Source organism: Leptidea sinapis, chromosome 22 (genome assembly GCF_905404315.1).
Source record: "Leptidea sinapis chromosome 22, ilLepSina1.1, whole genome shotgun sequence".
Classification (NCBI taxonomy): Eukaryota; Metazoa; Arthropoda; class Insecta; order Lepidoptera; family Pieridae; genus Leptidea; species Leptidea sinapis.
In genome coordinates this window covers 1,641,523-1,668,053 of record NC_066286.1, presented here as the reverse complement: position 1 = coordinate 1,668,053, position 26,531 = coordinate 1,641,523, and the positions used below count along the sequence as shown (strand labels likewise).

Below are 26,531 nucleotides of genomic sequence, written 5' to 3'. Positions count from 1 at the left end.
TAATACAATTGATTGCGAAATTAGGTACCTACATTGATTCAAACACAACAAATGTTATAACTATAGTTACAATACTATGATTACATAAAATTAAAACTATCATTTCGGGGAAGCGTACCAAGAATACTGGCAGCATTTCCATGTTGGATAGCTAGGCTGATCCGTTGACCGAGATAGCTGCCAGCGCTTGGATTTCCAGTAGCCTTATTGAGGCGCGAAGATAGTATTTTGAACATTCTCCGCGCCTCTTGGCTCCACGGGCCAAGTGTCTCGACACCAAATAGCACAAAGATGTATGATTCACTGAGACCAACATATTTGCGATGCTTGCTGTCTTCGGCAGTCGAAGCAGCAGCCCCAGCACCAACTGACGTAACTTGGACATGAGAAGGAGCCAGAGTGTCGACGCAAGTAGCGTCCCACACCAGCGCCCTTCCCCGTGCCCAAGCGGGTAATACCATTTGACTCTGAAACAGCTGGTATATTAAGAGCGGCAAATGCCCTGCGGATGACTTCATTAATGCTGGCGTGACGACTGATATTGATCTTGATATATATTCAATTATTATTTACGAAAGGAGGTTGATTGAAACACAACAAATCTTAAAACTATAGTTTCAATACTATGATTACATTAAATTAAAACTATCATTACGGGGCAGCGTGCGAAGAATACTGGCAGCATTTCCACGTTGGATAGCAAGGTTTGATTTGAATATAACAAAAAAAGAATTGCGTGTGTGACGACTTCGGGCATTACGATAGTTACATATATATAAGTAGTATATAGTAGATTGTTAACCTAGGGTCGAAAGAATCAATTCCCGAGGTACCTATTTAGACGCCCGAGCGCAGCAAGGGCAGCTATAGTCCGAGTAGGAATTGATTCTTTTACCCGTGTTAAGCACTTTACTTTTCATTTCGAATATGAGGAAGATAAAAGTAGTTGTTTATCTAAACTATATATTGATAATATTTAATAACATTAGTGGTACCTATTTAAAATTAGTTGTCAAATTAGGACAATTTATGTGGATTTTTTAAATTTTAAATATGGAATTCACTGCGTAATTGTTGCGACTTATTCCGCTCAAAGAAGATTACGCTTTGTTCACACTGGCTGTTTAGAAAGTCACATGGCCACAGCATATTTTTTAATTAGTTTATTTTTAAATAAAACTCTTCACAGCTGACAACAGTTCTATTTTCAAAGTTCATTCCGGCCCTTAGGTGGGAAGTAATATGTATGAGTTTTTCCCTCTCTATGGAGGGAAGCAGCATTTTCCACCCAATAATCAGATCAAAACAACATTACTTTCCGAGTATGAGAAATGAAAAATTATTATGTTATATTTTATCTGTTTCAGGTTTGGCTACGTAGTCATTTTAATAATATCATTACATTTCATTAGCTGTTCAGAAAATTCCACAACAGGTTTGTAAATTATAATTTAAATAAAATTATCTTTTACTTAAAATTACAATGTCTCCGACTTGTTAGAGGTTTTAGTAACAAAGAGAAAAATTTAAAGAAATAATCATTTTAACTGTTGTATCTCAACATGTTTTTGATAATGTTCTATATGTTCATAATCATATTAATGAGGGTCATCATGGGTACCTTCAAAAAAAGGGCATACTCCTTCCTTAAAGGCCGGCAACGCTCCTGTTATTCCTGTGGCTAGAGATTGTGGGCGGCGGTGATCACTTAACACCAGGTACACCCGTACACTCGTTTGTCCTCCTATTCCATAAAAAAAATATGAATTTGCTAAAAACCGCGACAGTCGTAAATGTTATGTCTACTACTCGGTATAGTTAATAAGTTATGTAATTGAGTTAGTAGGTCTTTTAGTGGGCGGTATATATGCTTTTGCAACATGATTCCAGAAAATGTTCAAAACAAATGTGTTACGATATTCATAAGAATTGTTAATCTTCCGGTTTTTTCTGTATTCTGAGACAAAAGCAAAGGTTTTGTTATATTTCGGACCCTTCAACATATTTTTTTAACCACTGAGTCGTAAATATAGATTAAAACAAAAGCACAATGACTTGTCTGACGAAGTGAAACCTGCATTGTGCATGAATCTCTAAACTGCATATGAAGTCCTGATACATGATTTCAACCGCTATGAAAGACATTACTATCACCGGTAGATACTATATTTATGTTCTTCTGGTGTCTATGTAGTAATACGTCATGCGCATGATGTCAAAATATATTATGATACACTAGTGGACCCAACATACGTTGTCCTGTACACACGTCTTAAATTTGAAAAATCGGTCCAGCCGTTAGGAGGAGTTCACTACACATGAGCAGGAGAATTATATTATATCGACGGAATTGAGAATCTAAACCAATCTCAAATTCACTGGAACACACAAAAAAAAATCATTAAAATCGGTCCAGTCGTTTAGGAGGTAGTTCAATTGTGAATCTAAACCATTCTCGAATCCATACTTAAACACACAGAAAGTTTCATTTAAATCGGTCCAGCCGTTTAGGAGGAGTTCGGTTACAACAGACACACAAAAGAATTATATATATTAAGATAAGACAATCTCTTCTTCAACTATGATACGCCTGGTACTAAAACACTGTATAATGCTTCCTATCTCATCTCCCACGTTAAATATTGATAAGACCACGTTAATATTGTATCTGTCTCTTTTTAGTGTCGCTTTTTCGTGTCATGGACTTTCAAAAATTATTCTTTCAGGTGGACCTTCGCCAAAAGCCTCAATTCCATGCTCAGCCTTGCTACCAGGCGATGTAGACTTCCAGACAGTAGATCTGATCGCTGCGTACCAGCTTGATCGTCCAGAAACAACTGGAGTTACTCTAGTTCAGGGGTCCCAGGACTTGCAGAGGGCGTATCGTATTGGCGACGGAGCTAACCTCACAATACCAATCAGGTCAGCTTTGGTCAGCTATACTGGAATTCTACTCAAACCCTTCACAATTGTTAAGGACTAAACTCCAAAAATATGTTTTAAGGCATGTTTTTCGCAATGGACTTCCCGAGCGGTTCAGCGTAGTGGCAACCTTCAACGCGCATGGTCACAGACACCCGTGGAGCTTGCTGCGAATACGAGACCAGGGGCTGTTGGTGTCTCTCACCCTGATGCCCAGAGTACGGAAGTTTGCTGTCTTTGTGCAGAAAGCTAGAGCGATTTTTACATGCCCTGAGGTGAGATATCGTGTTCAATGTTATTATAATACATATACAATGTATATCTAAGACTGGGGTAGCATCATGTTAGCTGTTATAGTCTAGGTTTAAGTCACATTTAACGTTAACAGTGACGCTGACTTTAACATAGACTGTTGAATGTGTTGCGCCTTCGTATTCCTTGGCATAGTTAATGTTATCTAATTAATCTAATTCTAGTTACAATTATTGTTTTTTTTTGGAGTCGGTGTCCTCCCGCCTCAGCCCCGCTCTCGCCTTGTAACGTTGCGCGTGCGACACAAGCACATCTCACCTATAACTATGTATTTAGTTACAAACCTACCTTGGCAGATTTTTGGAGTCGGTGACTCCAAAAACAGCAATAAATGTAGCATGAATTAGATTAATTATATTGTGTAAAAATACGCAATTATTTTTTTCGTGCATATTATAATATATGTTTTAGAATAGTTTTTTTTTGTGACGTAAGTTGTTTTTTTTATTTTTATTTTAATTTTAGTTAGTCTGTACTACACTAACTATTAATAATCTGTCTAAATATTTGTAGACCTACAAAAACTGGCAATGCAGCAATGAACGTAAACGCATAGCAATTTGATTGCAGACAGTTATAAATTGTGCCACAGATCGCACTCTAACTGTAAGTCGATAAGGAGTTCCATTGATCATCATATTCGACAATTATAGTTTTCTCATGGATGCCATTACTAGATCTAGACCAAAATGATATAGACACGGGAAGTAATAGCTTTAAACCAAAAAAATAATCATCTAAATCGGTTCACTCAGTTGAAAGTTCTGATGTAACTAATTGAAAACCGACGAATTGAGAACTTCCTCCTTTTTTGAAGTCGGTTAAAAACTATTCCAAAACAAAAGATATAATATGCACTAAAAAGTATAAAAAATAAATTATCCTTAACAATAAATGTCGTTCTATACATATCAACAATAGTAAAGTCAAGAAATCACCGTTCGCGTAACGCTAGCCTTCGTTTGTAACGCTCTCGTCACGCATTCACCAGCTTACTCTACAAGTCAAGCATGCGTTAAGAAGTTTAACTTCAAAATTGTTTTCTGTTACAGTTATTTAGTAATGGATGGCACAAAGTCCACGTTTCAATCACCAACGACACTGTATCTGCTGCGGTCGATTGTAAGGAGGTATGAATTAATACAAGGTAATATTTAAAGTAATGGAACAAAAACAAAGTCAATTACTCAATGCCTCACACCAGTAAGTAATGAACATATAAATTAATTAATAAAACACACGAATTAATAAGTACCAGTGGGAGGCTTGGTGGTTACCACAGGTCAAGAAGTGGTATACAAATCTATCTTATTTTGGTTTAAAGTACGCTGTAGGTCATTTATTGTATTAGACATTATTTTGTGAAAATCATAACTATCGTGATCATTTCTTGAGTGTTAATTCCACTAAGTTACGTCTTTCACCGACACGTGTTGACTCCGCCAAAAACTGTAAATTCGGCGAGTCAACATCTCATGAAGATGCCTCGGTACCAGCGGGAGGCTCCTTTGCACAGGATGCCGGCTAGATTATGGGTACTACAACGGTGCCTATTACTGCCGTGAAGCAGTAATGTGTAAGCATAATTGAGTTTCGATATTAAGGGCGCCGTAGCTAGTGAAATTAATGAGAATTAACATCTTATGTCTCAAGGTGAGTGCCGCTCAGAATTTTTGGGTTTTTCAATAACCCTGAGCGGTACTGCATTGTAATTACCATCAGCTAAACGCTTTGCTCGTCTCGTTCCTTATTTTCATAAATAAAGTGGTGAAACACGTGAAACGTGGTGAAATACGTTGCAGAATTAAAACTGAAGAAAAGCGCATAATATTTAAAAAATAAGGTTATAATTAATGTAACATAAAGCTCAAATTAGCTTGCGCAGTTACGATGCCACTCAGAATTTTTTCAAGAATCCTGAAAGGGGAATTGTAAGGCGAGGGCGTATTATTTACAACCACAAGAAATATTTACTGATCGTTTCAATTTTTTCATTGAACATAGTATAGAAATGCGAGATCCATGACAAACAGTTGGTTTAATTGTATTTTTAGTTGGAGCCACAAGTAATAGGCGAACATAACTTCACCAATGCAACCAGCTTGACGATCATCTCTAACGACGATGGGACACCAGCTCCGGTAAGTCTTTTTTTAATTTTGAAAAAGTAAGTACGGGTCACCTGGTGTTAAGTGATTAGCGCCGTCCACATTTTTCCGCAGCCAGAGGAATCACAGGAGCGTTGAAGGCCTTTAAGGAAGGTGTACGCGTTTTTTTGAAGGTACCCATGTCGTATCTTATGTTATCGTAGCCCCGGAAAAATCGCATAAGGAAGCATCTTTGTTGTACGTGGAAGAGAGTTCCTTGAAAGCCGCAATGTGGAGGGGCGCCACACAACCAGATAGTTGGGATGATATCCTAATTTGTGGCGTGTCGTGCGAAGGTGGAATTCGGCGGCAGGAATCAGTGGGAAACAACACATAGTTAAGTTTATTGTTGAGTCCTGTTATCTCCTATGGGAGGTTTCACCACACCAGCGTCTTTTCCTGTTGCAAAGCAGAACACTCTTTTTGTTATCTTCTATTTGAATGGCGTCGTAGCCAGCGAAAATACTGTGCTAATGAGATCTAAAGTCCTGGGATGCCGCGCAGAATTTTGGGTACTTTTATATTATTATATTAAATGTTTTCACAAGCAAGCATTAGTGTTTTATGTGTGGAAACATTTAAATGGTGTTCAGTCATTATTTTAATTAAGTTAATAGACTTACCGCTAGTTGCAGAAACCATCCTTAAAGTTAATGTTTCGTTCTATCACATGCTACTTTACCAGTGGTAGGCTCATTTGCACAGGATGCCGTTTAGATAATGGGTACCACAACGGCGCCTATTTCTGCCGTGAAACACTAATGTGTAAGCATTATTGTGTTTCGGTCTGAAGGGCGCCGTTGCTAGTGAAATTACTGGGCAAATGAGACTTAACATCTTATGTTTCCTATTTATATCTTCCCTCTCTTGGCGTGCGTCCGTGCAGAATGGGATGTCGCTATGACAAATTAATGGCTGACATTTTATTATATATACATATTAAACAACTACCTATTGATAAATCAAAATTGATCACGTGTTATCGGGCTTTCTGGTGCTATATACGCTAGTCACTAGTCTATTCCATAACAGTCGTTCCCAATATTCAGTCTATCTCAGGTTATGGCCTACTTGAGATAAAAATCGTAACTATCGCAATGATATTTGATTTTATTATTTATCTAAGAAAATAAATATGTTGACATGACAACGCCGATCGCCGCCAAGCCGATCATAGATTTACGTACAGAAATAACGAAATATTGATGCTGTCTGTTGCGGGGTGATCTAGGTAGAATATTTTAGGAAATGATGCAAAAAAGTCGTTGTTGCAGTGAATGTAATAGGAATTGTAATAATTTTTAAAAAACAAGTGCGTATATAGGTAGCTGAACTATCAGACTACTAAAACAAGTTTTAGGGTAGGTAGCGGACGTAGACTGTGAGGGCCTTTTTGCTTGCGTAGGTGTTTTTTCCGTAACACAGTCCGTTTCGGTATATCTCTTGCTAGCTGCAGTAGAATCAATGGATCATTTTCTTCTTCTCCCATTACCTTATTGTAATAAGTCCAACAAAAAGACATTCATAAATAGTATAAGATACAAAAAATAATAATTAATTAAACTTAAAACTTTTTGGGAGCCGTCGTTGATAAAATTGTAAAAATGGGACCCTTACTGTAGATACCTTTCGGTTTTGTTTTGTTGTCTGTATGTTTTTTAATATTTTATGTATAAATAATTAATATCATCAATGTGGCTATATATTATAATCAATATTAAATTATTTTTTTTAATAAAATCAATGACACATTATTTACCTAATATCAATGCAGTTTTACTACTTTATAGCTTTTACTACATGAACTCACGAATGAATCGTAATTTAGGCATAAATCAAGTTGTACGGTAAAATATCATATCTGATGAGTTAACTGTATTTTTTCTATCAAATACGAAGCAATTTGCTACTTAGATTTATCTCTTTTTCGCTTGCGATAATTGCATTTACTATCCTTCTTTGACGTGTAATCGTAATGTAGTGTGCTTTTGCAATGTAAAATTATTCATGTGTGCGTTAGTGTATCATTTTTAAACACCGAATGTTGTCCAGGTAACCTATCTATACTTTTAAATATCATTGAACTATCGTTGATTTTTCTGTCCCAATAAACTTATCGACGGTAACTCACCTTATCCGTACACGCTGTCTGTCAATGGGAGGACGTATAGCTTACCAGCGTTAGAAGTTTGTATGGGAAAACTGCAATTCACGCGTCCCAATTAAAGGCGATAAAAATGACTTATCGGGTATATTGGGACAGCTTCAGATTATTGACAGCTGACTACTGACAGAGAAGATAGTAATTTATCTCTATCTGTAGATAGTGTATTGGGAACGGCCGTAAGTTTATGATAATAATTATGCTGTTGTCAGGTCGATCTCCAGTGGCTATCGATGAGCTGCAACGATTATAATCTGACTGAAGATAGTTGTGAAGAAATTGTAAGTATTTCAAATAATTATACAATAAGTTAAATAAATATATTTTTAAATTTTATAAGTTATTCTTAAGTCTTGTATAGACTATACGCTGTTGGCCCTCGTGCCATAACCGCGATAAGATTGCGTTCCGCAAAACGCGACACAATCTTTCGAAGTATATCAACTACATATGTGATTCTGCTACCCATAGCAGCTTTTCTTCTTTCAAATTTCTTATGGGCTGGAGACGATGGATGCAGTAGTCTTTTCCATATTTTAATTTAGTTTCTGAATGATAATGGTGAAGCCACTTTTCAAAATTGTTCAGTATCTTGTTATAAAATTTGTTTTTGTACAAGAGTAAGCATTCTGGAAACACAGCGCGCGGAATATCCTTTATATATCTAGAAGTTTATGGAAAATGCTATTTACGATAGAAGCAGGAATCTTTGATATTTTTCTGACACGACAATCTGCTTAACCATTTTTGTCATCTTTTGGATATTCCACAATTACATTCGGAGCACTAATTCCTGTAAATTTTAATCAACTGAAAAACTTGAAGCCTAGATAATAAATGACAGCATGTAATTCAATTTTATCTATTTCCAGCAACTCGTTCGTTTTAACTAAAAAATAGATTTCCATTCCTAAATTACAAAAGATAGTCTAATTATTATTTTTTTGTTCGAATTTCAATTCCAACTTCACCACCCCAAATTTACTTTTTTTTTGTTCCAAAGAGTTTCACTTCAAGTGCACTATTTATTGACCTACCCTCGTACATATGAAATAACAGAATCGAAAAATATTTGTATTTAAATAGAGTGCAATATGGAGTGAGACTCAATAAATTATTGGAGTATTTTTTTTTGTGTGAAAAAAGTTATTTTATTTATTCTATTTTATATAATATTATTTAGTCTAATAATTAATTCCTAAGGCCATTGTCCTTATGAAAAAAGAAATGTGCGATATCTTCATTTAATATAATGTTACGCAAGTTTTAAAAAACATCGATTTTTATGAGCTAACGAAGTCATGGGTATCAGTTAGTCATAAATATATTTGTGTAATATTATATTGTATTTTTTTTTCCAGGAATCAGCGGAATTATTAATAGAGGGCCCACCATTGGTAAGCTTCTTTCGTATCAAAAAATAGGTCTTATTTAACGACACAACTATATTCAATTGTCGCCAAACTAAGGTAGTAATTACAACCGCCACTCACACTCCACATACACGCGAGAATTTCGCCTATAATCTCAGCAAGACTCTCGCCTTTAATGTCAGAAAGAATCTCGCCTATAATCTCAGCAAGAATCTCGCCTGTAATCTCAGCAAGAATCTCGCCTGTAATCTCAGGAAGAATCTCGCCTATAATCTCAGCAAGAATCTCGCCTATAATTTCAGGAAGAATCTCACCTATAATCTCAGCAAGAATCTCAGTGACTTTCTCGGCGAAAGCTTCTTTTAGTACCTACACACTCGCAAGGTTCTCTCATTGTTCTCCGATTATTGTCGGCTATTTGGCGCGAGATGATTATTAGAGCTAACGCCACAAAACGGTACAATTTTGCATTTTTGTCGCTTTTTGTCTTGTATTGCCGTTCTGTGTCTGAATGTCGAATGTCTGAAAACTAGTGCTTAAGCTACTATATTAATAGTTCTACGACTACTTCGGACCGTGTTTTCACGATAACGGAACGGACTATGATTAGACTTAGTGCGAAAGCGCTCTTACGCGGTTCAAGGGGAAAGTTTGGCAGCCGTTATTATTTCTTTGAATGACTTTGGTTAAAACCTAAAAAAATATAGACAGAATTAGATTCAATAAATCACATTATTGGAAATTTGGTGATACTCATACTTAGTTTTTCACTGTTCTAATTTTATTAATATTTTTAATGACGTAAGAATGTATCCTATTTATATTTTCAGGAAACTGGATCGCAATCTGCAACTGGATTTAATCCATTGCTAAGTACTGTTTGTAACGAAACTTGCCCTGCGGTATGTTGTTTATATGTTTTATATATTCTAAACTAATGAATTTTGTTATTACAATTATTGGTTTGTTTCAATAACCTTCTATAGGTACATATATAAGGACAAATCATTCGGCAAAAGTGTGCTTAAAGACAATGTAAGCACACTTTTCTCCTTAGTTGTGTGTCAACTGTCACTGTCCGAATCAAATCTGAACTGAATAAATGTTTCACATTGCTGCTTATTAACCAAGAATATTTTAAACAGCTGGAACAAAAGCGGCAATGTATAGATATATCAGTCGAATCTTATTATGGTGTAATTTTGCGGCATGTTCCACATTGCGGTTTAGTTTTTATAAGGCGTGATATGTCTACATCTATAGAACGCCATTGGTTTGTTTTGATTTTTTATAAAAGACTTCGACTATCAATGTTGTCTCGGGGGTCAATATAAAATGGATGGAATACAGTTTTATTTTATTTCTAACCCTGTAGGTATCATTCTAGATTACTCAAGCCATATTGAGTTGATCTTCTTCTTCTCGTTTTACTGTTGTGTATAACAGTTTATATCCTGGTATCCCATCGCCAAACTCCTAGTTTACTCTGAAGTTGTCACAAGCATTTGTTTGCGCAGGTACATTCACATTCGCCCCTCCGGAATCCTATATTTTCTTATTGAGCAGCTACTTGTAGTAACATCGGAGTAAACTAGAAGCTTGGGGTAGTGTTTACACACGAACAGTATTAATACACTGCAGAATACTTTTAACTGGATGGAGTTTTTAAATTCATATGTACAATTTTTGGACGCTTTATAATGTCGGCAACGATCTTGTGATTCCTCTGGTGTTTGTGTGAAACTTTCTACATACTTTCAAGTTTGTAGCCCCAGTGACACAAGCCGAACTTCATTCTGACCAAATCAGTCAGTCAGACCAAATATTTTATATGCATAAATATACCTTTTTTATGGAAAAGAACAAACGAGTGGGTCATCTGGTGCTAAGTGATCACCCTCGCCCACATTCTGTTGTAACATCAGAGGAATCACAGGAGCGTTGCTGGCATTTTAGAATGGTATGACCGTTTTTTTGAAGGTACCGATGTCATATCGTCTTGGAAACACCCAACAAGGAAGCTCATTCAACAGTTGTGTTGTACTCGGAAGAAAGTTCCTTGGACACGAAATGCTACACATCTAGATGGAGGGGTTGATATCCTAATTTTTAATGTAAAATAAATTCTGGATGGCATGTTATGGTCATCTCTTCAATAGTTACTATCGTTTCCAGGGACCTCAAGGACCGCCGGGACCTAAAGGCGAGCAGGGCTTACTGGGATATACCGGGATACCCGTAAGTATTTTAAACGTCTAATAAATATAATTCTCATGTCACAGTGTTTGTCAACAGAACTCCTCCCAAACAGCTGGTCCAATGTTTAAGCGCCGACCCCACTGCGCGCGGTCTAGCGGTCAGAGTTCCAAGTTCTGGGTTCCGTGTTTCACACTCGCAGTGTGTGCGTGCCGTTTAGTTTGGAGTTCAGTTTCAGTAATCTTTGCCGCTGGTCAGGTGATGCGACACATACAGTGTGGCGCTACAACAGTGACATGAAATGAACGGACGGGTAGAGCCCCTTAAGGCGAGGTTTTCCCAACACTTTAGGTAAAAATTGCGCGAACGTTAGATACGATAGGTACGCATGGACACGGGCGTCGGGCATGGCTGAGAACGAACCGAGCGATGCGGGTCAACGACTGCCGACCCAGAATGAAACGCGTAATATTTTTTAAAACTTACAGTTGTGCTAGAGTACGGAATTACTGTGATAATATTTTTTATGCATTTTTGAAGTAAATCTTTTTTATCGACGTATGAGAGAAATGTTATATTACGCGCAAAATTATGATTTCAACATTATGGATATCGTATCCGAGATTCTCGAAGGTGCAGAGAACTAATTTGGGATCATTTTTGAAATCCAAGATGGCCGCTGCGCAAAATTATGATTTCAACAATATGGGTATCGTATCCGAGGTTCTCAAGGGTGCAGAGAACGATTGTGTGATCATTTTTGAAATCCAAGATGGCCGCCGCACTTAATTATGATTTCAGCAATTTGGATATCGTGTCCGAGGTTCCCGAGGGTGCAGAGAACGATTTTGGGATCATTTTTGGAATCCAAGATTACACCGCTCAAAATTCGTCCTCGACACCCTCGAGAACCTCGGATACGGTGTCCATATTGCTGAAATCATAATTTTGTGCGGCGGCCATCTTGGATTTCAAAAATGATCACAAAATCGTTATCTGCACCCTCGAGAACCTCGGACACGATATCCATATTGCTGAAATCATAATTTCGTGCGGCGGCCATCTTGGATTTCAAAAATGATCACAAAATCGTTATCTGCACCCTCGAGAACCTCGGACACGATATCAATATTGCTGAAATCATAATTTTGTGCGGCGGCCATCTTGGATTTCAAAAATGATCACAAAATCGTTATCTGCACCCTCGAGAACCTCGGACACGATATCCATATTGTTGAAATCATAATTTTGTGCGGCGGCCATCTTGGATTTCAAAAATGATCACAAAATCGTTATCTGCACCCTCGAGAACCTCGGACACGATATCCATATTGCTGAAATCATAATTTTGTGCGGCGGCCATCCTGGATTTCAAATATGATCACACAATCGTTCTCTGCACCCTCGAGAACCTCGGACACGATATCCATATTGCTGAAATCATAATTTTGTGCGGCGGCCATCTTGGATTTCAAAAATGATCACAAAATCGTTATCTGCACCCGCGAGAACCTCGGACACGATATCCATATTGCTGAAATCATAATTTTGTGCGGCGGTCATCTTGGATTTATCTAACTTCCCTAAAGTACATACATACAAAAATCCCGCGTGGCATAATATTCAAAATAATATTACGTAAATTTTATTCTAGTACTTTCCGACTTACATTTACCTATATATTTCAACAAATACGCTGTCGCATCATCATTATTTTTTTACTATGATTCCCGCTTTGTACTTGTTTGCTAAAATCTTACGTAACGTGAGCCCGAGAGACACGAACACGGTACCTTCCTTGACAGTGGTCACGGGCGTACTGCTGGCTTGAGCGTGCATGCAACCAAGGCGTCGCGTTTGGTTTATTACGAAAAAAATTAATATATAATAATTGATAAAGCGTATTGATAAATCCCACAGTGAAAACTTATAAATACTAATAAACTATCGAATAAAATAATATCTAGCTATCATAGTTTTATGATAATATAAACAATTCAAATAAAAAAGACTATTTTTCAAAAAATAAATCTATCGAGATTTTTTTTCGTAATCGTGTTTTCGAAACAGCGATAATTTAGATAAAGAAATGAAGATAAACAGATAAAAAGATGTCAAAAAATTGGAACCGTATTTGTAGAAGTATTTTAAGTAGATTTTTAAAAATGTTACTTTTTAGGACTATAGCGCCTTAAAGTAATAACATAATTAAAAAGTTATCAAAACACGCTCACAGATGGTACCGCCAGTCTTTCCCATTTGAAGAGTAGATATATGTCTCTACAACTAGTACTCTGTGACTGTCATGGTCTCTGTGTGTAGGATTCACTGAACTCTACTATTTACCACATTTTTTTCATTTTTTTATTTTTGGACTGGCGGCTGTCAAAGTGCTTTTGTGCCTGTTTGATATTTGCCATTTTGGCGCTGATGGTCATATAGCGAGAGTCTGCAGTACTAAAACTAGTGATGACAACCTCAACTAAACAATCATCGATAGGAAAACTATTAACAAAAAAAATGTGTACTTTAGTACGTTAAATAATAATAATAATAAATAATAAATGTTAAATAACACGGAAAACGACCGAAATTAATTCAAAATTCAATAATACTTCAGAGTACTATACGCTTGTCTCGCAGCCATTTGTATTATACGTCAAAATTAGTTCTCTGGACGCTCGCGAGTGGCGCTTTAGTCAAAAAAATTTGCTGTCAAACATATGCAACAGCCTGTCCAGTGATATTTATACAGGCAAGTGGTAGGATTATGGATAGGTCCACGTAGGTTACAGTGAACGCGAAAAGCAGATCTCAGAACTGTGACCGCCATGCCAGTGGGACCGGCGCCTTAAAAATGTTTTACGTTCGGTAGATTTGAGGTCATTTACTATTTTTATAAGCCTAAGTGATAAGGATAGCCCTCCTCTATAGTTTTGTTAAATAAAATGACAAAACAACGTTTGTAGGGTCAACTAGTCTTGTATATGCTTACTTATTACTGCTTGCGTTCTAATTTTAAGTATTTGTAACGATCAGTATAGATTGATACGGTATTACTAAAAAGTCATAATTAATTATTATAATCGATGATAAATGTAAGTTTTTGTATTTAGAAATTAAAGCAAACATGCATTTCTATATTTTTCCCAGGGTGTAAGAGGCATGCAGGGACCACCGGGATTAACTGGAGCTCCTGGACTTAAGGGGGAGAAAGGAGAGCGAGGTCTTCCCGGGAATAGTGAAAATGTAAGATTATTTTTATACGTACCTTGGTGAACAGGATTTATTGAATTATGTAAAGCAAAAGCTTTTTTAATGAAAATCAGGGACGAGACGAGCAGGACGTTCAGCTGTTAGTAATTAATACGCCCTACCCATTACAATGCAGTGCCGCTCAGGATTCTTAAAAAACTCAAACATTCTGAGCGACACTACAATTGCGCTCGTCACCTAGAGACATAAGATGTTAAGTCTCATTTGCCCAGTAAATTCACTAGCTACGGCGCCATTTAGACCGGAACACAGTAATGTTTACACATGCGTACGTCTTCTGTCGTAAAAAAAGATGGAGCCATCAAGTGAAAAGCCCACCCTCGACTAAGATCTACTCGGTTGTCAGTGAGGCAATAGACAGATAGAGATGGAGCTAGATCATAACATGCATCAGCATCCTCATCTCACGATGATCACAATCCACAGGCATGAGGGAACGACTGAAGAGATAGAAGCTCTTTACAAGCCACCTTTATTGAAATTAAAAATTTTACGTTTTCAGGTAACTATACTCCCTGGTGTGCCTGGTGAGCCAGGAAAACGAGGACCCAAGGGGGACAAAGGAGATTTGGGACCAAAAGGTAAAATAATATTTTGTTATAGACTTTTTTGTGGTAGAACATATGAGTTGGTAACTAGATAAATATATACATGTGGACTCTCTTTCAATCGAGTATTTTTGAGTTTGATTTCATAATTTTAAACAAATGATTTAAGTTTTCTTTAGTGTTAATTCCGCCAATATTTGTTTTTAAAACAATTCGACACGTGTTTTGCCTCTACACGAGGCATCCTCAGGACGTGTTGTCTCGCCAAAATCTGGCACGAGACTGAGTCATAATCAGGACCTGGTGTCTCGCCAAAATCTGGCACTGAGTCTGACTCAGTCTCGTGCCTCGTGTAGAGGCGAAACACGTGTCGAATTGTTTTAAAAACCAATATTGGCGGAATTAACACTAAAGAAAACTTAAATCATTTGTATAATTATGGATTTCCGCAAAGTAACACCTAATTCAATAAATTATCACAATTTTATGCCAAATCCAATTTTTTTTTCATTAATTTTAAGGCGATCCAGGAGAGTTTGGTCCAGTCGGGCTACCCGGAATACCAGGATTTGACGGTCAAAATGTGAGTAATATACTAGATACTAAATATTAATTATTTATCTGATATCATTTTTATACATTTACTTAATTTTTAATTATTATTTATTTAAGGGTATGGCAACTAACAGAATCATAATATAAATATATTGACTGGAAACAAACTCTTGCCTCGCATAGCTACTTTATGGAACCAATTACCGGCTGCAGATTTACCGAACCGATACGACTTAGGGCCCTTCAATCATACGAGCATACTCCTAACTGAAAGGCTAGCAACACATCTCTTTACGGCAGGTCTTGTGGATGACCATGGGGGGATGATTCACCCAGTCCCATCAAGTCACTATTGCCCGTAAATCAAGCGGGCCGAATGGCATTTCTCTCAAAACGTGAGCCCCTGAGTCGACGCCAGTGCTATCACGTTATTTCCGGCACTCTCACTCTATTTAATATGAGCGATAAAGGAAAACAGAAGACCGGTCAGATCTGGTTCAAATCTATTTCTTTTATCTCCCTGCTCTCCAAAATGGTGGAAAGCATAACAAACACTCAGCTCTTGGTTTACTTAGAGGTCATCCTCTAAGTTTCCTCTAAGACAGAAAGGCTTTCACCATGGTCGGTCGGCAGGCGATCTTCTGGTATACCTAACACATAGATGGGCGGCAAAGGCAAAGTAAGTCTGGATATGGCGAAGGGCTTCGATCGTATACAATACGCTCCTCTCGGAACTTTCATCATATAGGCTTCCAGAGAATTTATGCAAATTGACCTCCTTCCTCTTCCTCTTCTCCTTCTTCAGCTTCTTCACAATGCGCTCAATTATCGATGGATATTGCTCGAACCTGATGTCCGTGAACGCTGGAGTTCCCTATGGCTGTGTGCTATCTGTTTTTTCTGCATATCAATTAAATGTTGGACGTCTCCAACATGTTTTTGATATCATAAAGCAAGGCTATACTTCAAACCAGCCCACATTCTAGCGTATCATCTGTAGTCTCGTGCACCCCAGTATCAGCCCGAACCATTTGGATGTATGCATCGCATAGCAGCTGAAATAGTCGAGACGGCCTGACCCAGTGCTCTGTGAACAGTGCGATCACTGGGCGTTGCGTAGAGACGTCGCTTCATCGTGTGTCTTCTACCGCATTTATCACGGGGAGTGTTCCTGTGGAGCTGTTTGAACTTCGCACTACACGCCACTAACTTAGATTTCATCCCCACCATCAAGATGTTTGGCATTCCTCCACAGTGCGGTATTCAAGGAACCTTCCTCTACTTATAAACATTGGAATGTGTTTCCTTGTGCCGTGTTTCTGGGACGATACGAAATACAGGTAACCTTCAAAAATACCGCGTACACTCTTCTTAAAGGTCGAGAACGCTTCTATAATTCATATAGCCCAGTGGTTACTAACTCTGCCTACTGAGCTAAAAGGTCACGGGTTCGAATCCCGGTAGGTGCAATCAATTATAATATGACTAGCTGCAAACGTTGTATTGCCGATATTAAAATCGCGATACAAAAGTAACTGTTCATCGTAGATGGGTGAAAATTTGAAGTTGTATGTATTTTTTAATGCTGACTCATAATCAAACAAATTTAAAAAAAAATGTAATAAAAATAAAAATCCGTGTGGACCACCCTTAACATTTAGGGGTATGAAAAATAGATGTTGGCCGATTCTCAGACCTACTCAATATGCTCACAAAATTTCATGAGAATCGGTCAAGCCGTTTCGGAGGAGTACGGAAACGAACATTGTGACACGAGAATTTTATATATAAGATGAATATGGATATTTGTTTCCGAGTCATGGATATTTATTTGTATTTATGTATGTTTAAGTAAGTACTCGTATATAGTTTTTTGTAATCTTTATCTTGCACTCATAGCTCAGGCTATGCCCCAGTTTTTGGGCTAAGATAATTTTCCTATTATCGTGCGCAAAGTTCGATTTTGCGTATGCATTTGCGTTCGCAAAGTACCACTTTCCTATACGTTGACAAAAGCGTGCGGGAATGTTTGAAAATAATTATAGTGGTCGAACTTTGCGCATCTTAATAGGAAAAATAGTATACGATACTCGTGCGCACGTAGGTCATCCCGACGACGACCTACTTTGCGCACTTGTATCGTAATGTACTATTGTATAAAAGTGTGTTAATATTATAATTTTTTATTTCTTACTTCCTAGGGTAAGCCTGGGCCCCAAGGGCCGATCGGATCTCGTGGCGAGCAGGGTCTCCCAGGTCCTCCGGGACCCGTAGCTCATGTCAACACGTCTGTTCTTATCGGTAAGATATATGACGCTTTATTTAGTTATTTTGTTACTTATAAGTAACCACCACGCGTTTGGATACAAACTTTGTCATATTAAAATCATGCGTGCTTTTGATTGGTGAAATGTCTGACCGGACCTGACGTCACTTTGACGTCTTTTAGATGGCGGCTTTTCCCCATCTTTCAACGCGCGGAGATGATTCCGAAGCTACTAAAAAAGTCTTGATCAGTGACACATCATCTATACATATAAAAAAAATTGGAAATTTTTACTACATGTGTATGATGCACATTGATGACAAATTGCAGTGGGGCCCCCTTATTGAAGGATTGGCGAATAGGCTCAGTTCTGCAGCATATGCGGTTAAGATAATTAGACGGTTAACTGACATAGATACGGCGCGATTAGTATACTTTAGTTATTTTCATAGTATTATGTCCTATGGTATATTGTTATGGGGCAGTGCGGCCTATATTAATACCATCTTTGTGCTGCAGAAGAGAGCTATTCGCGATTTATAACCTAGGTCCTAAAGAATCATTAAGAGAAAAATTTAATGAAATAAACATTTTGACTGTTGCTTCTCAATACATTTTTGATAATGTTCTGTATGTTCATAACCGCACATTGAGGAATTTTCTGGAAACTGTGACATTCATAATGTTAACACGAGGAACAAACATAAACTTGTTATGCCTACTACTCGGTTGGCTCGAGTTAGTAAGTCTTTTGTTGAGCGCTGTATATGACTCTACAATATGATCCCAGAAAATGTACAAAACAAACGTGTTACGAAATTTAAAAGAATTGTTAAAAAACATTTGTGTGGGAAAGGTTACTATAACATAAACGATTTTCTTAATGACACAAAGGACTGGGAATAAAGCGAACACCCTCAGGCTCTTTAATTATAAATGTCTATTGTACGATATCACATTGTAATCCATATTTTATATTAAAAAAAAAGCCCGCTGAGTTTCTTGCGCCTATTCTTCTCAGGTCTGAGGCAGTCTGTTTTGAATGGGTGGTAGTTTTTGACGTTCAAAAAGTGATTTGAAATCCTATTTTGATCAAAAATATTTGAATTTGAATTTAATGAATATATATGTACGGTACAAACACAAAATAACATTTTTTACAATTTATGTCTGTCTCTCTGTCTGTTTATTCCGGCTAATCTCTGAAATGGGTGGATCGATTGTGACGGGACTTTTATTGGCAGGTAGCAGATGCAATAATGAGTAACTTAGGCGACGTTTATTTTAGAAACATTCTTTTATGTTAGAAAAATAAAGTAATTTTAACTCTAAAACTAATTTATATGGCAAAACAATGTTTGCCGGGTCAGCTAGTCATTAATATAATGGCTGGGGGTGATATACGACTTACCTCTTTATATTTAAAAAAAAAAGTGTTGCTTAGATTCTTGCGCTCGTTCATCTCAGGGTTAAAACAGTTCCTCGTATGAGTTGTAGATAATATATGTTTAAATGTGATTTTGAGGTCCAAACCTAACCATTTTGATATCAACATACATTGTTATTTAACTATGTATTATTTAAAATTGAAATTTTAACCAAATTTTATGAACGAAGGTGTGACTCGAATCAGCGTCCACTCGGGTTCCGTTCGAGCGCTCTTCCGCTGAGCCAACCGTTCGAGTGACGTATGGATAGTAAATCTTGGCATGTCTTGATCAACTCTCAGGTTGTGGCTCCATCTGCAGGATCTACTTTACAGTTTTAAACTTCAATAATTGCATATTATGCAATTGACTTGAGATGTCGCTCTTTCAAATCTAAACAAATGAGAGTTGGACAAAATATACCAAGATTTACGAAACATACGTCACTCGAATGGTTGGCTTAGTGGAAGCGCGCTTGGACGGAACCCGAGAGGTCGTGGGTTCGGATCCCGCGGAGGACAATTAATTTAATTTTACTTATCCCAGAAGTGAGTGATATCACTTTAAAAATAACAAATTGTTTATAAATAATAAGTTATATATCTTTAACCACACGGTCATACAGGTGCCAAGGGTGATAGAGGAGCACCAGGAAAACCAGGTCGTGATGGAGAGCCAGGACCTCGGGGTGCTACCGGCTCGGATGGACACGATGTGAGACCAATTTGTCTAACCTTTTAACATAATATATATACATATGGCAGTATTAAGATATAGACATAAAAGTACACATTCAATAATACATAATATGTTGAAATAAACTTGCTACTTGTAAAGTGTAAAATAGACAAAAAGTCGCCTAACGACTAAAAAGAATCGAAAATATATAAATCCTAGCCTACAAGTGATAATGTATGTGCAGTAGAACCAAAAATAAAATTTCTCGTCATAAAAATTATAAAAGAAATTCCTTGTAACCGATCGCAGAGCCACAAATGTCGCAAATATATTTAAACACTTCCAAAAGTTAATATCCGCATGAAATGAATTAACCGAATATATGCTGGATAATTTTATTATTTATTTTTATAGGGATTGCCTGGAGTGCAGGGTCCACCAGGTATGCCAGGTCAACCTGGTGAAAGAGGCCCTGCGGGTCTAAAAGGCCCCGCGGGGGAAAGGGGCCCCGAAGGACCGCAGGTAGGTGAAGACGATAATTCTGATATTTGAAAATTGTGCCTTCGAGTACACTGTTGGCTATAAGTTCTTACTTCTGTAAGCATTATTATTAATAAGCCCCAACAGTAATTGTACATTAAACACCGGATGCGTACAAATCACTCCATATCCTTTATTGTCTGAGATACGTCCGCACACTTCGGCCGTCCAACCAATAGTGCCTCATTCAATGTGGCCGCTGCCCTCGCTCTGTCAAGTCTCTCCATTTATTTTACCTGATTATTATAAATTTAAAATAACCAGTCACAAAGGGCTCGCTACCATCGTACAAGATAGTAATAGGTATTTTTAAATTATTTTGTAAAAGAAACATCTGTTTCAGTTTCAAGTCAGCCATTTTGAAATGAGAATCTTAGTTTTAAAAGTGAAACTTTTACCACCTCAAATTTTTTCGTCAATCTATCGCATGTCGCATAACAGCCGCCCACGCAGGTGAAGTTGAAATATTAAAATCAAATACTGTATATTACAAGTCTAAGGCTGAGATCTATAGAGTGTTAATACACAAATAAAATTTGAAGACTAAATTTTATGAACGATGCGGAACTCGAACCCGCAACCTCTCGCGTTCCGTGCGAGTGCCCTACCAACTGAGCTAACCGATCGAGTTCTCGTTAGATTCTCTATACTTTGTTCAACTCTCAGGTTGTGGCTTCAACTAATTGGGACAGACCATACGCCAATGCAAAATTATGCACAGATCGCCCTGCGTAGTCTGTGGTGCGTGATCCAAGCTATTCGTCATTGTGCCCGTTGAAATCACCCAAGACTACGATTTCAGCGGAGGGGATCTGTGCAAGCACGTCGTCAATTGCCGCTTGAACGCAGCCCATGAGATGATCGGTTTCTGCGTTACCACTATGGGACCTGTAGACACACGCATAGATACGGACGCGGTCCTCTAAATCTGCGCGGAGCCAGAGAGTAGACAGGTCCCTACCCTCAAAATTGCCGAGACGGTGACAGCAGATATCCTCCCTAACATACACACATACCCCGGCATGAGGCAAAAAATTGTGCTCAATTTTGTACCCGGGGTACGTTAAATATGACATATCGCTATGTCGAGATATCTGCGTCTCCGTAAGGATACACAAGGCTGGCTGCGCCGTCTTAAGGTGGACGGCGTTTAAATTGGAGTGAATTCCCCTGATAGTGCAAAAGCGGAGCGTGGAGCGGGGTGCCGCGGTGTTAATGCCTCGTTTGTTCTCGGTCATGCGCTGCTCTGTGCCCACTCCCGAAGGGGGTATACGACGGACAGCCCGAGCGAGAGTGCTCGGGGAGGGATTCTCCGGCTCAGGTAGAGCCGGTACCCTCCTGGGGTAATATCTTTTTACGGACCGCTCTCATATTTTGTTGGGGTAAGGGATGGCCTCCAGTCCTCGACACTAACCTATGCGAAACATAGCGGCACTAGACCGCTACTTCACGCCGGTATTCTGTGCGAGTGTGGTAATAAACCCGGACGAGTCTGGCCCGATTGTGCTGACGTCATAAGACGGCAGCGTGACTCTCCCACTTCTTAGTCGTCTCATACGACACACAAGGGCCTGGGACTCCCCTATTATGCCCCGGAAAGCACAGGTTTAAGCCTTTGTCCTTTCCCAAGATCTTGTCTATCTCTGTACTAAATTTCACCAAAATCGATTTAGTGGTTTAGGCGTGAAAGCGTAACAAACAAACTTACATTCACATTTAAAATATTAATTTTTCTCGGTTATTATGCTGATATCAATATGTTATTTGTGTGTGTCTGGGAAACATTGCAGGGTTCAGAAGGCCCAAGGGGTCCCGCAGGACCTTCGGGCAGTCCAGGATCTCCTGGCATCAGCCAATATAGTTCTGCATTGCCTGGACCACCAGGAGAACCAGGACAGGTACGTCCACTAACATGCATGCAATTCATTTTATTATGCATTACTTCAAAAACTGGTCTTGATTTTAACACGGACGAGTAAAAAAAATAAGGATTCCGTGTCACCTAACATAACAATGAAGCATCAAAACAAGCCACTTAACGTGTAAATACATAGCCCCACGCACACACTTACACTAATATAAGCCGAGCAGCCGCAAATATGACATCTGACATCGTCTGTGACGGATCAGTGCTACTGTTTTTTTATGTAATTTATTTATTTACTCATACTATGCCTGCAATATTTATTTTTATTTTAGGAAACAATCTGATTATCAGAAATTAAAAAATCGGAGTTTAAAGTAATGTGGCTATCAGTGGCTATACATATTATACTATGTATAATAACGGGCCATAATTTGTGTTATCTGATATCCCCCGTAACTCCACACACACTAGCTTAAAGGTGCTTCATTTGTTAATATCACGTCGCGGGGTCCTTATTTTTTTACTCGTCCGTGGATTTTAAAAATACTACTCATATTTTAATTACTGTATTTGTACGCTCGTGACACTACGAGTACTTATAGACAGTGTGCAGCAGGAACAGTAATAAATAAATTTGCTTTTATAGTCGACTTTCTATTTTTTTTATGAAAATAAGGGACGAGACGAGCAGGACATTCAGCTAATGGTAATTGATACGACCTGCCCATTACAATGCAGTGCCAGTTGCCACTCAGGATTCTTGAAAAACCCTAAAATTCTGAGCAGCACTACAATTGCGCTTGTGACCTTCAGACATATTAAGATGTTAAGTCTAATTTGCCCATAAATTTCACTAGCTACGGCGCCCTTCAGACCGAAATTAGTAATGTTTACACATTACTGTTTCACGGGAGAAATATAACGATGTTGTGGTACCTATGGGTACCTAGCCGGAATCCTGTGAAAAGGAGCCTTCCACTGGTGACTTCTATTATTACTATGACTACTTATTAAGAGATTTCAAGCTTTATGTAGTCGAGTTAAGGTTAATTTCTGTTTGTTCTGATTAATGAGCAAAGATGGCGATGGAATAAAACAACTGTAATGATGAGTAGATACAGTGAGAGGCTCCTTTGTACATTATGCATATATATATAGTATAGGTTAGATTATGGGTACCATAACGGCAAGGAATTATAAGACGCGGAGCAAGCATCTGATGGTAAGCAGTACGCTTTGCCTATTATTACACACAGACGTCAAAGAGTCAAATAGCACCAATATCTATCAAAGACACAGTTTCCCAAAGTGTGCGCTGTAGAGACCTCCTACTCTCTACAGCACAACAGAAAGAAACGGTTACTCGGACGCGCTCCGCAATGGATTTTGACAAGACTAGATTGATAATCTTGTTAAGTTTTAACAAGAAATATTAAGTTGGGAATAATTCTATCGGTCTATTTGTACCGATGACATCTATTGTACAAATGTCCGGAAATGATGGAAAAATACTAACGTGTATTTGTAAAAATGCATCGCATTATATAATGTAATATGCGGACCCCAATTTTTTCATATGTATTATTTCGTGCATTTGGATTATGTAAAGAGCAAATATCGTTCCAAAAGGCCCTTGATGTTTTATTATTTGCGCCTATCTACCCCTAGTTTATACTATTATACTCTATTTCAATCATTTTAAGTATTCTAAGTCACGGAGATAGAAAAAGAAGTAAGCCTTGTAGCCTAAGTTGGTGCGTTGCGATCTAAATAAGTTTGAGAACCCCTGACCTTAGGCGTAGCGTACCGATATTCGTTCCAATCATAACTTAAGATGCCCTAAGTATTAAATAACATTCATTCAAGTGCCAGCAACACTCCTGTGATTCCTCTGGTGTTGCAAGATAATGTGGGCGGCGAAACTCGAATGACCCGTACGCTCGTTTGTCCTACTATTCCATAAAGAAATATTCAACAGTAAAAATTCACAGAAAGGTGACGCTGGTCTACCCGGTGTTCCAGGACGGGACGGTCTGGATGGAATACCTGGTGCTCCTGGAGCCAGGGGACCTCCTGGATTACCAGCACCGAGAGATATCATAATTGAGGTAAGCAAAGAAATAAAAAAAGTAAAAAGTGTATTTATTTACGCAAGTTTTTTTCTCTCTTCGCCCTTTATTGCACTTGTCGCGATCTGTTGGTAATTTCCAACAATGAGCAACACTTTTGTCTGCTTGCGCTGGGATTTTATTTTTTACTTGAGAGTGACCCATTGGCCACGTGCCTCAAAACGTGTTATCTATGTCTCCTAAGTCGGATGAACTGAACACAGTCGCTGTTGATCAGGGCCGAGGCCAATATGTCGCAATGATTCGAAATCCTTACGAAATATCTTTGGAGATGATTTTTCATTTCTTCTTTTCCTGTAAGGAATCCTAGATTTGGGTACATATGTCTGTTGCTGATATACCAAGGTATCTTATATATCATTCTGATAACTTTGGATTGAAGAATTTACGCAAGTGACCCACTTCTTTGGCGTATCAAGTCTCGGTGGCGCTGTATTGGTATTTGATGAATGTGATTACTAATTATGATAGTAATCACTACCATCTTGTTCTCAAAGCATCCTTTCACAAACAATGAATACAAGCTCTAACGGTTGATGCATCTAATATACCATAATTTATATTTATACGGTTTATTCTTTATCACTTTTTATTTATTCTCACGAGCTCTACGTTTTCCGCACATATGGTAGATTCAGTAATTTAATATAAATATTTACAGTGAAGATTCAAAAGCGCTTATTTTAAGCGTAATTTAATTAATATTATTTGACTTTGAGTTTGAATAGGTAGAACCGTTTACTCTCGCCCCGGTTCAGTCCTTGCCCTTCATGTTCCAATGTGTTTTTGGTTTTCGTTTCGTATGTACGTTTATTTGACGCTGTGTAGAGTTGGATAAGAGGCTCTATCTAGACGTATCAATTATCTGTGACTTGACCCTAGGTAAGGAGGAAATATGGATTACAATTCGGCTATTCGCGCGATATATCCTAGGTTCTAAAGAATCATTAAGAGAAAAATTTAAATAAATAAATATTTTGACTGTTGCTTCTCAATACATTTTTGATTGTGTTCTGTATGTTCATAAGCACATTGAGGAATTTTCTAGAAACTGTAACATTCATAATGTAACGAGGAACAAACATAAACTTGTTATGCCTACTACTCGGACACCCTCAGGCTCTTTAATTATAAATGTTTATTGTACGATATCACATTGTAATCTATATTTTTATATTAAAAAAAAAGCACGCTGAGTTTCTTGCGTCCATTCTTCTCAGGTCTGAGGCAGTCTCTTTTGAATGGGTGGTAGTTTCTGACGTTCAATAAGTGATTTTGAATCCTGTTTTGAATAAAAATATTTCAATTTGAACTTGTATTAAATTTCATTATAAACTTCTGATAATGTAATACCCCATTTTAAAGCAATGAAAGATAGTTGAGGTAAAAATATTATATATCTCATTTCAGCCTCCCTCGATAAGTGAAATGGATATAAGGAATATCTGCGAAGACTTAATGAGAGGTGAGATTTTACCAAACACTTTCAGTTACTATAAATATGTTATATAACGCATGGACCACCCATCACCCACCTTGACTATTTTAGGAAATGGAATGACCCGCGAGCACGATGATAGCCTGATTAGGTCTGATAAGTAAGTTTACCAGTGGGATGGCTTCTTTGCACCGGATGCCGGCTAGATTATGGGTACCACCACGGCGCCTATTTCTGCCGTGAAGCAGTAATGTGTAAAAATTACTGTGTTTCGGTCTGAAGGGCGCCGTAGCTAGTGAAATTACTTTGCAAATGAGACTTAACATCATATGTCTAAAGGTGATGAGCGCAATTGTAGTACCGCTCAGAATTTAAGTGTTTTTCAAGAATCCTGAACGGCACTGCATTTTAATGGGTAGGGCGTATCAATTACCATCAGCTAAATGTCCTCGTCTCGCCCCTTATTTTCATAAAAAAAGTAATGTTATTCTAAATACAATATGGCGGAATAGCAAGGATGGCGAAGGAGTTACATTTCTATGATATAATTTTTTTGCTGAAAGGAAATACCTTAAACTACTTAATAATGTATTTGTAGCGGGTCTAGTGTTGTGCACAATGACATTCTATACATATAGACAGATCACGTCGTATAAAAACAAAGCCGAAATATGGAACATGCCACAATTTACA

At 37.9% G+C, this 26,531-nt stretch overlaps 1 protein-coding gene across 1 annotated transcript in view; it reads left to right on the top strand.

The window, feature by feature from the left end:
• LOC126970977 (collagen alpha-1(IX) chain-like) overlaps positions 1-26,531 on the top strand; it is a 38,334-nt gene that overhangs the window by 5,594 nt on the left and 6,209 nt on the right. The window contains exons 2-19 of the mRNA XM_050817136.1: positions 1,368-1,435; positions 2,727-2,922; positions 3,005-3,197; positions 4,287-4,364; positions 5,289-5,375; positions 7,758-7,826; positions 8,907-8,942; positions 9,749-9,820; positions 11,094-11,156; positions 14,268-14,363; positions 14,893-14,971; positions 15,460-15,521; positions 17,695-17,794; positions 19,812-19,900; positions 20,279-20,386; positions 22,195-22,302; positions 24,263-24,379; positions 25,811-25,865. Coding sequence (XP_050673093.1) covers positions 1,368-1,435; positions 2,727-2,922; positions 3,005-3,197; positions 4,287-4,364; positions 5,289-5,375; positions 7,758-7,826; positions 8,907-8,942; positions 9,749-9,820; positions 11,094-11,156; positions 14,268-14,363; positions 14,893-14,971; positions 15,460-15,521; positions 17,695-17,794; positions 19,812-19,900; positions 20,279-20,386; positions 22,195-22,302; positions 24,263-24,379; positions 25,811-25,865 — 1,676 coding nt within the window. The remainder of the gene's footprint in view (positions 1-1,367; positions 1,436-2,726; positions 2,923-3,004; positions 3,198-4,286; positions 4,365-5,288; positions 5,376-7,757; positions 7,827-8,906; positions 8,943-9,748; positions 9,821-11,093; positions 11,157-14,267; positions 14,364-14,892; positions 14,972-15,459; positions 15,522-17,694; positions 17,795-19,811; positions 19,901-20,278; positions 20,387-22,194; positions 22,303-24,262; positions 24,380-25,810; positions 25,866-26,531) is intronic.